The sequence below is a fragment of the Stigmatopora argus genome, chromosome 3 (genome assembly GCF_051989625.1).
Source record: "Stigmatopora argus isolate UIUO_Sarg chromosome 3, RoL_Sarg_1.0, whole genome shotgun sequence".
Lineage (NCBI taxonomy): Eukaryota > Metazoa > Chordata > Actinopteri > Syngnathiformes > Syngnathidae > Stigmatopora > Stigmatopora argus.
The window spans coordinates 5,931,201-5,945,672 of NC_135389.1; the positions used below are offsets into that span (position 1 = coordinate 5,931,201).

General features: G+C 39.4%; 2 protein-coding genes across 2 annotated transcripts in view; both read left to right on the plus strand.

The window, feature by feature from the left end:
* The window catches only part of LOC144071121 (transcriptional enhancer factor TEF-1-like), a 46,976-nt gene extending 41,727 nt beyond the window's left edge, over window positions 1-5,249 (plus strand). Inside the window, exons 11-12 of the mRNA XM_077595960.1 lie at window positions 2,475-2,627; window positions 2,700-5,249. Coding sequence (XP_077452086.1) covers window positions 2,475-2,627; window positions 2,700-2,813 — 267 coding nt within the window. The 3' untranslated portion in view covers window positions 2,814-5,249. The remainder of the gene's footprint in view (window positions 1-2,474; window positions 2,628-2,699) is intronic.
* Window positions 5,250-9,639: 4,390 nt separating this feature from the next.
* rassf10a (Ras association domain family member 10a) lies at window positions 9,640-13,123 on the plus strand. The gene has a single exon (XM_077596374.1). It carries the CDS (start codon window positions 9,929-9,931, stop codon window positions 11,300-11,302), a length of 1,374 nt encoding a protein of 457 aa, XP_077452500.1. The 5' UTR covers window positions 9,640-9,928; the 3' UTR covers window positions 11,303-13,123.
* Window positions 13,124-14,472: the final 1,349 nt, after the last annotated feature.

Consider the following 14,472-nt stretch of genomic DNA (forward strand, 5'->3'; position numbering starts at 1 on the left):
ACCAAGAGTTGAGAGAATCTGAACTCTTGAGTTCAGCTCATTAACCAATGTTATGTTTGTATTATTTTGAAGGTTCAATTTAAAATATAGAAAGAATATTTGTGTAATTGAATCTTTTTAGTCTGGCTCTTGTTTAATGAGTTCCTGTTCAGTTTTGAAGTTAATAAATTAAATCTACAAAAATTCAATGCAATTAAAACCGATAGTAATGAGTTTCCCTTTGACTTTTAATGTACTGCATCTATTATTTGAATACCTACATGTTTTTTAAACAACACTCAAAATTTCAGGAAAATGTGCAAATCCTTTTCATCTGAAATCTTTTTCTAACAATCTCCATATTAATATTGTGTTGTCCTACCAGACATCACTCGTGCTTTAAAAATTATTGGCCCTTATTTAATGGACAGCACATCGTTTTAATTTTGAATCTTTACTCAGTTAAGATTGGGTGAAAAACTATTAAAACGATGTTTTAAATTAGACTAGATTAGATAAAATTTTATTCATTCTGTACTCAGGACTTCACTTTGTTGTAGTAGCAGGAAGGTGAAAACAGACACAGGAAAAGACATTGTAGATATGATTGATAATTGTAAATAAGTAAATAAGTGTGTTACACGAAATCTCTCTCTCCATGTGTGTATACAGTGGTACCTCGACATACGAGCGTAATCCGTTCTTAGACTGAGATCGTATGACGAGATTCTCGTAACTCGAGCGGACGTTTCCCATTGAAATGAATGGAAAACAAATTAATTCGTTCCAACCCGCTGAAAAAACACCAAAAACAGGATATTGGATTGGAAAAAATGTTTTATTTCTTCTAATTCGCCATATATTGACAAAGTAATAGATAACAAGTGGTTTAATAGTAATAAAATGTGTTTAATAGAAGTAAAAATAGATGCATTTTGCGGAGGGGAAGGGAACGACATACACACGGAGGCGGGGGGAGGTGTTGGGGGGACTTTATCCACGGCAACGCCGCACTCGTGTAAAACATGTTTTATTTCTTCTAATTTGCCATGTATTGACAAAGTAATAAATAACGAGTGGTTTAATAGTAATAAAATGTGTTTAATAGAAGTAAAATTAGACGCATTTCGCGGAGGGGAGATACAATGACACACACAGAGGCGGAGGGGGGTGCTGTTCGGGGGGACTTTATCCACGGCAACGCCACACTCGTGTAAAACATGTTTTATTTCTTCTAATTCCCCATGTATGGACAAAGTAATAAATAACGAGTGGTTTAATAGTAATAAAATGTGTTTAATAGAAGTAAAATTAGACGCATTTCGCGGAGAGGAGAGACAATGACACACACGGAGGTAGGGGGGGGGGGGCTGTTCGGGGGGACTTTATCCACGGCACTCATAAACGAACAAACAAATTTAAATTAACTTGGATTAATATATACAGACACTCAACGTTTAATGTAACTTCACACAAAACTGAATTCTAATTTAGTTTTAATCTTTTTTACCTTTGTAACGGGTTGGCCCCACCCCGACGTTCCGCCGGAGCCTTCAAAACGAACGCATTAAGAGTTGTTTGGAACTTGCCGCTTCCCCGTGTCTGATTACCGAGTGTACATATATTCCAGATCTTTTCTTTGCAAAACTCTGCCGATCCATTGTTGTTTACCTGGTATGTAAATGTAGACCAAAGTGGGGGGAAAAACGGGTATGGAAATGCAAAGTCCGCCCAGTGCTCGTAGAAAGATTTTATACACGAAAGAGATGCAAAAAAAGACAGCGCCATGGCCACCTGGTTTGGTCGCATCACAAAATTTTGACCGCATCACGGGCGAATTATTCGATCGAAATTTCCGTCGTAAGACGAGAATTTTGTATGACGAGCGGTCGTATGACGAGGTACCACTGTATGTATGTATGTATGTATGTATATATATATATAAATATATATACATACAGTGGTATGTACCGAGTGTACATATATTCCAGATATGTATATATATATATATATATATACATACAGTGGTACCTCGTCATACGACCGCTCGTCATACAAAATTCTCGTCTTATGACAGTGGTGTGCTGTGAGGGCCTTCAGGGCCTTCTCTGCTGGCCTAAGAAATATCTGAATCACAGACTGATGCTAATTATATTTTGTCCATGAATACTTGAAGAGGCATATAATCAAAACTCTCTGGAAAAAGACCTCATCCGTAGCAAGTGAATACAATGTATTCACTTGCTACGGATGAGGTCTTTTATATATGTATGTATGTATGTATGTATGTATGTATGTATGTGTATATATATATATATATATATATATATATATATATATATATATATATATATATATATATATATATATATATATATACAAATAGTGGGCAATGTAGTCCATTATTACAGAGGTGAAAATGGGCACAGGTGCTGTTGATGTATTTCCCTTGAATGATCTTGTCTTTAACAATCATGTCTTTTCTCCTCCCACAGACAGAGTATGCCAGGTTTGAAAACGGCCATTTTGTGTACAGAATCAGTCGCTCTCCTATGTGCGAATACATGATCAACTTCATCCACAAGCTCAAACATCTGCCAGAGAAATACATGATGAACAGCGTACTGGAAAACTTCACCATTCTGCTGGTGAGTAAACAACGCACTGTTGATACTGTTAAGGACACGTTTCTGATGGCTCTTCATTTTGGGGAATTCTAGGTCGTGAGCAACAGAGACACTCAGGAGACCTTGCTGTGCATGGCATGTGTGTTTGAGGTGTCGAACAACGAACACGGAGCACAGCACCACATCTATCGTCTAATAAAGGAATAATACTCAATACTCTTTAGACATGCACACACGTAGACACACACATGGCCTTTTCTTGATATGCGAATGCGACATTTGTGGTGAAATGTCTCCAAGTGAAATCTACAAAAAGTGTCTTTGAAGCAGACAATATCATGTGGAGAAGAAATTTAGTTGCTACATTGTCACAACTATTATGAGTCATTCATTGGAATTCATATCAAATGTCCCCCACGTTTAATTCCACTTCTTCTCTGTCTCGTGTTGCTCACCTACTTGAAAACAAAACAAAATCAAATGTTGTTGTTGGTGTGTGTGTGTGTGTGTGTGTGTGTGTGTGTGTGTGTGTGTGTGTCTGTGTGGAAAAGTTCAGACCCTGTGTATCATCAATATAGAGCAAGATCATTAAATAACACTATCACATTGATATATAAATACATATATATATTTAAATATATATAGTTGAATACAGACAGGTGGTTTTGTACAAATAGCAATGGTAAATTGTGTGAGCTGCAGTCTTGCACACCAAAAAAACTCCCAAAGAAAATATTTTTTTCTTTGCCGTTTTCATTGTTCCTCAACAAAAAATCTTTGGGACATTATTATGGCTATTTATACATATTAAGTCCAGTAATACTATCTAAAATGTATATGTTAATAAGAACTCATGAGTAAAACAAAACAGATTCAGGTACATTTTTGTGAAACTGAATTGATTTCAACGTACTGACTGTGTGAAAGATTGCTATGTTTTAAAAATTGTTTGGCAAGCACTGTGAATTTTAGGAACTATGGACCACAGTTAGCAAGATGGGAGAAGAATTGAGATTGTTTTCAAAGCAGATGGTAATAGAAGGTGTCCAGTTGATTTACACCAGCTTACTAGAGCTTTAACATGTGTCTACCAGCTTAGGTGTTTATAGAGACTAAATGTCTGGTAACGTTCATATCGCTCCTTACTGCTTATGTGCCTCTATTTCTTTCCCCCACCCCCTTTGTTAGTTGTGAACTAGAACCCACGGAACCCCTAAAGGCAGTACTTTTTTCTCTTAGTTTGTTAAATTCCAAAATACATTTATGAAATGAACCAAATGTCGTGCATTGTAGCAGGTGATGTTTACAGGTTGGTCATGCCAATTGGCATGAAGTGCCTTTATCTGGAAACTAAAGTGTCTTCTATATGTCACACAATTCTTTTGAGTGATATTTTCTGTCAGTGTTCAATTTGTTCTTTAGGGAGTAAGGCTTTTCTTATTACTGCAATATTGGATTAATGTACAATGTTTTCTTATGGTAATTGTATTGTAGCAGGTTGAAAATGAAAATATAAGTCTTTCTTCAACAGTCATTTGGCATTGCACCATATGCTCCCACTATATACACGTGTTTGAGTTTGTGTACTGATCTTGTAATGGGATAGTGGCTCATTCAAAAATAATGTTTGGAGCCACATTCTACCGTAATTGAATTGAAAATTGTATTCTGTGTCTATATTTTAGTCCACTGAATGGCCTTTAACCACTATATTTTGAGCATGGAGATTTAACAGCACTGATGTTTCGGCTGGGTCAACACCAAATGGTGCACATTCATGAATACGTGTCTAAATGCTGGCATTCTATCAATGAAAATTGTATTAATAAACTTGAATTTTGTCAACACAACTGGAAAGAAAATCACAATCTATAATGCAGATTTTGCCTAACAGGAATAGCAGTGAAATTATCAGATCAATTATGTTAGTATTCTGATTATGTTTTTACTTGATAAATAATCCATCTTTATATATATATATATATATATATATATATATATATATATATATATATATATATATATATATATATATATATATATATATATATATATAAGTCAAAACCCTTCATCTTCGTTAGCACTGTGCTGCTGATTGGGACCAACTAATGAGAAAATATCCTCAATCATTTGTTTGTATGTTTTTGAGTCCCGCTACTGAAGTGGTGAATTTTCTTTTAATATTTTAATGGCTTTTAAAGTTCACCTATGTATGTTTATGAATGATATTTGTGTGTCATTAATATTGTCTTTGGAGATTTAGAACCTTACTGGCACAAAAATCCTCTAACAAGTTCCCGAATGGCCTTGAATATTTGCTTCCCATCGTATGAGTAATGGGAGATTTTTTTTTTATTATTATTATTATTATTAAGGTGCTTTGTATAAAGGTGACAATGACATTTATTACAAGTGTTGTGTATATCTTTGATATTCTAATTTCAACGTTATTTTGCAATGAGAGTACATGTAGGAGAATCCAAATGCTAGTGGCATACTTATTGGTACTGCACAGGGTCTGATCTTTGCTTTGTAAATTGTAACCTTTTCCGTCATGGCTCTAAAGTATGTTAGATATTTTTTAGCTTTGTAGAGACTTTGTATGCATATGCTATCACTTTCAAATAAATGGCCAGTTCTAAATGTTTTGGCATTCATCTTTTATATTCTTTGTTGTTATTATTATAACAACGATTACTTATTGTTAGACCTGGTGGTGAGTAGTTTGTGTGCCGCTCTCACAGTTCTGGGGTCAAGGGTTCCATCCCAGGTCCGTTCTTACATTGTGGAGTTTGCGTGTTCACCCCGGGCTTGTGTGGGTATTCTCCCGGTACTCCAGTTTACTCCCAGATCCTCAAAACATGCAGGTTAGGCTATGATTGGTTGGCCACTGATTCAGGGGGTACACGGTCGATTGGTCGCCGGTCTTTTGGTCGCCCGGAAGGTTATTGATCATTACCATTTAAATCGTTGCTCAAATTTCCTAAATACAAACTGCGAATTACTATTTAGTCATACTTAATGCCCTAGTAATTATTAGGCTAAAGAAAAGCTCCAAATTTCCCAGACTTTTATTGTTTTTTGTTGGAGAACTTGTTAAGACCCTGACTGACGTAGCTTCTTAAAGGGAAAACGAATGCACATACAAACTCTTATATACACTCACACATCGGCTCAGTGAAACTGCTCATGGCCATTGTTGGCTTTTATTGATGCGTAGACCGTGTTGTTTTACCTTGTTTTGTCGCCGATCTTTTGGTCGTCGGTCTTTTGGTTGCCGGTCTTTTGTTGCGGTCCGGGGGACCAAAAGACCGCGACCAAAAGACCGCGACCAAAAGACCGGCAACCAAAAGACGGCGATGAAAAGACCGGCGACCAATCGACCGCACACGGATTCAGGGTGTCCACTATTTGGTAACCATAGTTAGCTGGTATAGTTCTTTTTTGTGAAACATACTATATGTTGGAGCAGTTGTTTATGTTGATGATTGACTCAATTTGTGACAGTATTATTTGCGCCCATATCAATGATGTGTGGGAACGCTGCTTTTCAGTCCCATGGTTCTAAATTAAAGAAATATGTAGATTACCTCAGATTCAAATAATGTTTTTTATTTGAATGTTTGAAAGACACAACATTTTAACTTTGAAATTACATTTCTTATCCGAGCTCACGGTATGACGCTTGAACCGTATGATCATTATGATCATGACTAATTTAAACTTTGATTGTTTGACAACAAATAAACAGCTCATATATTCTCCACATCAACTTCCATCAGAACCGGTTTTCAGGCGTAAACGGTGTTTCTATTAGTCAGTTACTAAAGAATAAAGACTAATGATGGATATAATGTTTAGTTAATTCTTCTTGTTGACCAAAGATAGCTGAAGTGGGAGGTTGTCTTCTTCACTGTTCAGTAAAAAAAATGTTTGTTCACATTTCGACTTGCATGGAGTTTGCATATTATACTACAAGGCTTTTGTGGGTTTTCTACAGGTGTTTTGGTATACTCTTCTTTTTACCTACTCACCTCATTTTGGAACATCCTGTAATTCTTTTCTTACTTGGGGTGGAGTTTATCCATTTTATGCAAGTTTTCTGAAAACATTACAATAATCTAGACATTGTAAAATTGGGTTAAAAAGGGGCCGGCCCGGTGGGAAGAGTAGTTTGGGCGTCGGCCTCACAGCTGTGGGGTCCTGGGTTCAAGTCCATGTCGGTACATCTGTGTGGAGTTCGCTTGTTCTCCCCGAGTCTGCGTGGGTTTCCTTCCGATACTCCGGTTTCCTCCCACATTCCAAAAACATACATGATAGGCTGATTGGACACTCTAAATTGCCCCTAGGTATGGGGGAGTGGGCATGGTTGTCCGTCTCCTTGTGCCCAGCGATCGGCTGGCCACCAATTCAGGGGGTCCCCGGAGACAGCTGGGATTGGCTCCAGCAGCCCACGCGACCCTAATGAGGATACAGCGATTCAGAAAATGAGATGAGATGTGATGGGTCAAAATGGGTAAACAGTTGGGTTGCAGTTTTCTTTATTAACACTGGAGGGCGCCAGATAATAATATACCTATTTGTCATTGCAAGATACGTACTATAATTAGTCTATGTAAATGTCGAGTCAATGCTTTTAAAGTGAAAAAAATCCCGTTTAATAGTCCATGCAAATGTCAAGTCACTGCATTTAAAGTGAAAAAAATCACACTCAACTTATTCGAGTGTATTGAATTTTATCAGAGTGAAACAACTCAAAAAGCAATATTATATCTATCTTTTAACTCACGTTATTGCTCATTACTGAGTAAAGCTAAAATAAATTGTTGTCACGCTGTGTGCCTGCGGGCAGGTCTGTTTTTTTTTTACTTTAGTGACCTCACAGGAAATGAGTTTAAAGATTAGAAAAATAGTCTCTGTTATCTCACTGCCCAGACACACCGTTGGCATCAACAAATCTTTCTTATCAAATCTTCTTTTGTGCACATGCAACCACCCTGCCCATGTGTGCATGTGAAATGTGATCGTGGATGTTTTTCAAAGCGGTTATCTCTAAACAATCGTCACAGATTCTTAAAAGAGGTTCAGAAAAAATGACTAATGGCACATTGTATTCAAACAAATGCTCTCAAGGCAGATAAATCATTTTGTGAGATTTTTCAACCATATTTAAGCTTGAAATCATTACCAAAAAATGGAGAAAAAAATAACTTAGTCATAGGGTATTTGCATAAAAATATGAGGACTCAATATGGTGTCAAGGATTTTATTCTGTTATGGTGTGTCTAGGTGAGAATCATGTGATGCTGCATCACACCACTTCAACGGTGGCCATAATTTGCATGGGGAAAAATATAATTCTTTCAGAAATTGTCATTTTAACTTTTGTATTCTCTACTGTAATTACCCTTTGCTAAAAAAAATACACGGTATCAATCTCTTCAATTATGGTTTTCAACCTGTCCCAACCATATTGGCCACAGTGAAAAACAAATTAAACTTCTAAACTACTGATCTTTGTGCATGATGTTCTACCATTCACAAAAACGCTTACTATGTAGTTATTATCAAACCACAATGATTGAAAGACTGCAAGTGCGTTTCTTATAACCCACACGTGGCAAGTTTGAGCTAAAAACCTCACTGTTGTGACAGAATTATAACCACCAAACATAAAGTTGCCTTGGTTGAGCTTACACTTGAGGACAGAATTATTAGCCTCCAATAAAAAAAAAAGTTTTTATTTCCCAAGTGTTAGATGGAGCATTTTTTAATTGCAGATTTTACCACAGTTTCCTCCCAGATTAGTTGCATCAAATATTTTAATATAACGCACAGGAACAAAGCTGTTAACATTTTGTATTCATCTACCACTGAACCATCCAGTACAAACGGAATGGTCTCCACTGCTCCGCAGTTTCATCTTGTTGACTCAGTGTTCACTTTGATTAAGTTTTTTTGGGGGGGAAACACCTTTTTAGTGTTACTTGGGGCTGTAATAAGTGTATTATTCATTCATTCATTTTATGAACTACATATCCTCACTAGGTTCGTGGGTGGTGCAGGAGCCTATCCCAGCTAACTATGGGCTCAAGGCAGGGGACACCCTGAATCAGTGGCCAGACAATCGAAGGGCACAAGGGGAACATGCAAACTCCGCGCAGTGAGGACCCACCCTGGATTGAACCCATGACCCCAGAACTGTGAGGCCGATGCGCTAACCACTCTCATGCCGGTCTTCCACCAGTGTAATACTCTACTTTCATTCATACCTATGTACAAATTACATAAAATACAATATATGATAATTCAAAGATATAATAACAGACCGTTTTTTTAATCAGCAATATGATCATTTAAAGGTCTGGAGTGTCAAGTTTTGGATAGCTGCACTCTGTAGTAACCCAGGGCCCTGAAAGCGTTCATTCATTCATTTTCTAAACCGCTTTATACTCACAAGGGTTGCGAGGGGTGCTGGAGCCCATCCCAGCTGACTTCGGGCCAGAGGCGGGGGACATCCTGAATCGGTCGCCAGCCAATCGAAGGGAACGAGTAGAAGGACAACCATGCACAGTCACAACCATACCTAGGGGCATTTAGAGTCTCCAATGCATGTTTTTGGAATGTGAGGAAACCATAGTACCCAGAGAAAAGCCACGCAGGCCCGGGGAGAACATGCAAACTCGACCTGGATTCGAACCACTCATTCGCCAGGCCGCCAAGAGTTACAAATGATATAGAAAATATTATAATGATGAATGATAAAATAATTAATGTCAGTACAATAGAGACCTGGCGTCCACATTGGTGGACATCACATTTTGGGTCATGGACTCAGGTCTTTATAAGATTAAAACTTTACTTGACTTTTTCCAACTATGGGCTAATTAGAAGGATTTGAGTTCTCTCATTTTGCACGTGATTTTGAGGGAGGGGGTGAGCACTAGGAATGGAGGGGGCGTGTTTCAAAGCTTCTCAACGCCTCCTCGGGTCTCTCTCTCTCTCTCACACACACACACACACATGACACAAGCAGGCGAGTGAGCGTGTTCTTTCCTCTTGGCTGCTTTTTTTCTTTCTACCGGGGTCCGAGTGACACGATGTCCACGCAGCGGGGAAGCACCGCACTAACTCGACCAAGGATAAGACATGGATGGTCTTATTTTCAAGACGAGCTCCGACCATCATTCTGTCAGTGCTCACTTTTGCCTTGTCAATTTTTCTTTTTCCTCAGGTGACTATCACACTTGACTTTTGAGTTTACACCTTCTTCTGAACCAATTTTTATCTGGGATATCTGGAGTTACTGTAAGTTCACTGACATGGAGCCAGAAGAAGGAAAGGTCAATGTTTGGGTCTGCCAGGAAGAGAAGCTGGTCTCTGGACTGAGCAAGAGGACCACATGTGGAGATGTGATCCAAGTCCTGCTGGAAGACCAGAACCTGCGGCAAGGAGCCTCAGCAGGGATGTTGTCCGGACCCCCTCAGTCCTACTGTGTGGTGGAGAAATGGAGGGGCTTCGAGAGGATTTTACCCAATAAGACAAAAATTCTTCGACTTTGGAGCGCCTGGGGGGTCGAGCAAGAAAACGTCCGCTTCGTCCTAGTCAAGAGTGACGCGTCGCTTCCCAACAATGGCCCCCGGAGTGCTGAGGCTCGGGTGGTCCAGCGACGAGAAAATTGGGGTCCGGGCGGGGTGATCAGAGCCGCCTCCAGGACCTGTTGGCCTATTGCGGCCGCCAACATGTCCCAGGAGAGGCAGAGGCGCATTGTGAGAAAGGCTTTTAGAAAGTTGGATAAGATGAACAAAAAGAAAGAACAAGCTCCTGGAAAAGATAAGAGCTCTTTGGAGAAGATGGAGACCTTGGTCCACCTGGTGCTTTCTCAGGATCACACCATCCGTCAGCAGATCCAAAGACTCAGGGAGCTGGATAAGGAGATCGAGAGGTTTGAGTCCAAGGTGCACTATGAGCGCATGAAGAGACATGGGGTCAACTATGTACAGGACACCTACTTGGATGACTCTTTGTCCCCGGAGGACTGTCCTCGCAAAGTCACTCCAGAATCCCTGGCCCAGTTCGAGGAATACGCGCGCAAATGCGAGGAGGTCGTTTGTCTGCAGGAGGAGCTGATGGAGCGGGAGGCGCTTGTCGAGAGCATCACCGCAGAGATCCAGGAGGAGCTCAACCGCCGGTGGATGGAACGTCGGCAGGTGGAGTCAGGAGGGGAAGAAGTGAAGGTGTCGGAGGTGCGCCTGTCAGCTTCTCCTGAGTGCATGGCTGGACAGGAGGTGGTGTTAGAGGAGGAGAGGATCAAAACACAGCTGAACACTAGCCTTTACATTGGCCTGAGACTCAAGACAGACCTGGACGGCATTCGAGGGGACTTGGACACGAGTCTTGATCTCTGGGAGAGAAAGGAGACAGAACTGATGGAGCTACTGGCCAAAGTGGAAAGTATGGAAATTGATCAGACGAACACGGAACTGGGAGCTGTGGACGTCCTGGAGAATGATGATGAGGAAAATGAAGCGAAAGGAGATGACAGTGCGGTAGCCCAGAAGAGCAGCATTTGGGTAGAGCAAGCCCGAGGTCTTTCGAAGACCTGCAGCATCAACGACGAGGACTCGGACACGGGTCTGAGCTCCATGCACAGTCAGGACTCTGACAACCCTCCCGTCTGTGAATCTCTAGTGTGAACCGGATCACATGAAAGAAAACGTCAGCAGCGCTAACGTAGCAACTCAAGCCACATGCTGTAATGCAATGTAAAGTAATACATTTAGTGTTGTAGTTTGCCAATCTCATGTTTGACTGAGGTGAGTTTAAAAAAGTGACAATTCTCAGGATTTTATCAACTCTCTGAACGTTAACCTTGTAAAAACATTAAATCACAGGTGCCAGACCCAACCCAGAGATAGCCTGCCAAATTACATATTTAAAATAGAAAAACGATTACAGCACATTTCTTGTTAAAATATGCAACAACATTGTCCTCACTTCAGCATGGAAATTTGTTATACCGCAAGCATGTTTTTGTTACCACATCTCTTGCAAATACAAGTAATACAATAAAATATGTTTATTCTTCAACTCTGGTTTCAAAACAAGTGAGCCATTAATTTGTTACGAGTGTGTACAAATTTATTCAGGATTATAAACATTTTTAGAACTATAAGAGCCAGACTACTAACCACATTGGTGGCCTCAACAAAAGGATTTTGACACCCACGTGAAATGAAATCCAGTCAATATTCTCTGTTAAACTGACAGTGTGATTCTCTTCTAAGGTGACGACCAGAAGTTGGAGTTATCTCAGCCTCTAAATTCATATATTTTTCTCCTAAGTCATAAGTTCACACATTTGCACATTCTGTTTGTGCCAGCTAACCAAGCAAAAATAAGCAAATAATAAAAATGCCGAGTTTGTTGTCAATAAAATATACAAATGCAGACATTATGTCCACAGATATCTGCTTAGCATTCCTTGTAAAACTGATTTTTCACGCATTTAGTATGGGTTTTGGGTTCTTCCATCAAAACGGAAAAAAACTTGATTGCCATTGATGCATAGGGGATCATTATTTAGTAGGTTACAGCTAAATACTGTACCAGACTATATAAGTAATATTTTTAAAATATCTGATCCTATGAAATGGCTTTAAGGGTTAAATGATTTTGTTTTCAGACAATTGAAAGCCATGTCTTTAATTAATAATGAGTTAATACTACCAGTAGGATGGAATAATAAATATGTTGTTAAGGGGGAGGGGTCTCACCATGGCACACTGTCATTACCAGCAAACAGAAATGGAATAAAGCCTTCATAAGACTACATGGTGCTTCATATGAGATCAGGTGACTTTTACAAATGTACATAGCAAGATATCCACAATTTAGCCATTAGTTATGAAAGAACACAACGAAGCACCTTATCAAGTAAATTGATGTAGCTAATGGTACTGTAATGGTGGTAGTAATAGTAGTAGCTGTCCTTGATAGAAACAGTAGTGTCATTGCTATATCTGTATCTATATATGCTGTGTATATTAATTTAGTTTTTTTTTTACAAGAGTTTTGACCAATCTTCATAGTCTCAGCATTCTTAAAGAACATTGGATTGAAGTAGAGGCAATTTAGTTGTTTAAATATTCCATTGCAACTTTACATCGAACAAAATATCTTTTTTAAAAAAACACCAAAAATGTATTTTAATTGTATGTCAAAAGTTTGCTTTTTACACAAAATGGTGAAGAGTAATGGCCTTGTGACACTGGTAAGAGTGCTATGGTGATTTAGAATTAGTTGGTTTGTATGGAGTCAATTTAAGGGCCATTTTTTTGGCTCACTCAGGCGACAACATGGCAATATGTAGTTCTTTCATTATGACTGAATCTAGATCCCCGACTCACAGGCTCCATATGAACTCAGCTAAAGTATGCAGTCCACTCAACTTTGGCTGCATTTTGGTACATAATTACACATGCCTGTATGTGTTGAAATAAACAGCAAAACCTCTAGCTTGTAGTGTGGCTTTTTGAAGGATGAGTGACACGACTGAAACATTTAAATAGCTGTTTTCTCCCCCATAGACTAGACTAGACCTTCTACTTTGATTTAATGACAAATAAAAAAATAGATTAGCTCTGAGCCACAATGAAAGAGTTTAAATTCAAGCGTATATGACTATGTGTGTACGCTGGTCGTATATAGTTGTGTGTAATTGTTACTCCGTCATCATTCTAGCATGAGCTTCTGTTCTGATCATGACAACCAGAAAGAGTTGTGAAACCACTCCTGCAGGCTCATGTTACCTTGCAGTAACATACCTGCACACTGCCCACGGGTGATGTCTTCAAGGGTCAGGTCACTTTTACCTCACCTCCTCTGCTGTCCGAACATGCAGATGTCTTTGTTCTTTTGTATTGTATAAATTAAAGTACAGACATTGAATTTACAGCCTGCCACCACCTAAATTTGCAATGAATGGGGTGGATTCAGTGGACATAATATTTAAATATTTGGCGTGCGGATTGAAAAAAAGTATTTTCTTTATAATCCTCAGTGCATATACTGATAAGAAAAATTAAGATGTTTAAGATGTTTATTTATTTGTTACTAATTTACGGGCGGATGAGTGCTAGCGCATCGGCCTCACAGCTCTGGGGTCCTGGGTTCGAATCTAGGTCAGTCCACCTCTGTGGAGTTTGCATGTTCTCCCCAGTCCTGCATGGGTTTTCTCTGGGAACTCCAGTTTCCTCCCACATTCCGAAAACATGCGTGGTAGACTGATTGGATACTCTAAATTGCCCCTAGGTATGAGTATTGGCGTGAGTGTGAATAGTTGTCCGTTTCCTTGTGAGGCTCCAGCACCCCCTACAACCCTACTAAGAAGGATGAAGCGGTTCAGAAAATGAATGAATGAATTACTAATTTACAAATTTTCTCTGAAAAGAAAGATAATCCACTGGTTATAATTGAAGATCCTTGCAGTCATTTTTCGTTTTGCTTGTTCCTGCAAGGGTCATGGGTGGCTAGAGCCTGTCCCAGCTGACTTTGGGCGAAAGGTGGACTACACCCTAGATCACAGGTGTCAAACTCATTCCAGAATGGGCCAAGTAGGTGCAGGTTTTCCTTCCAACCCACCAAGACGACACTTTTTCCACCACTGTTCTCTTACAACGGTAATCAGTTGATTGCAATCAGGTGCTGCTTCTTCCAGCAGACCTCCTCATTGGCCTAACTCTGGGGTGGTCAAGTCCGGTCCTCGAAAGCCCCTATCCAGTCTGTTTTCCATATCTTAATCCTCTACCATACCTGATTCAAATGATCAACTCATCAGAAAGCTGTCCAGAAGCTTGATACCAAT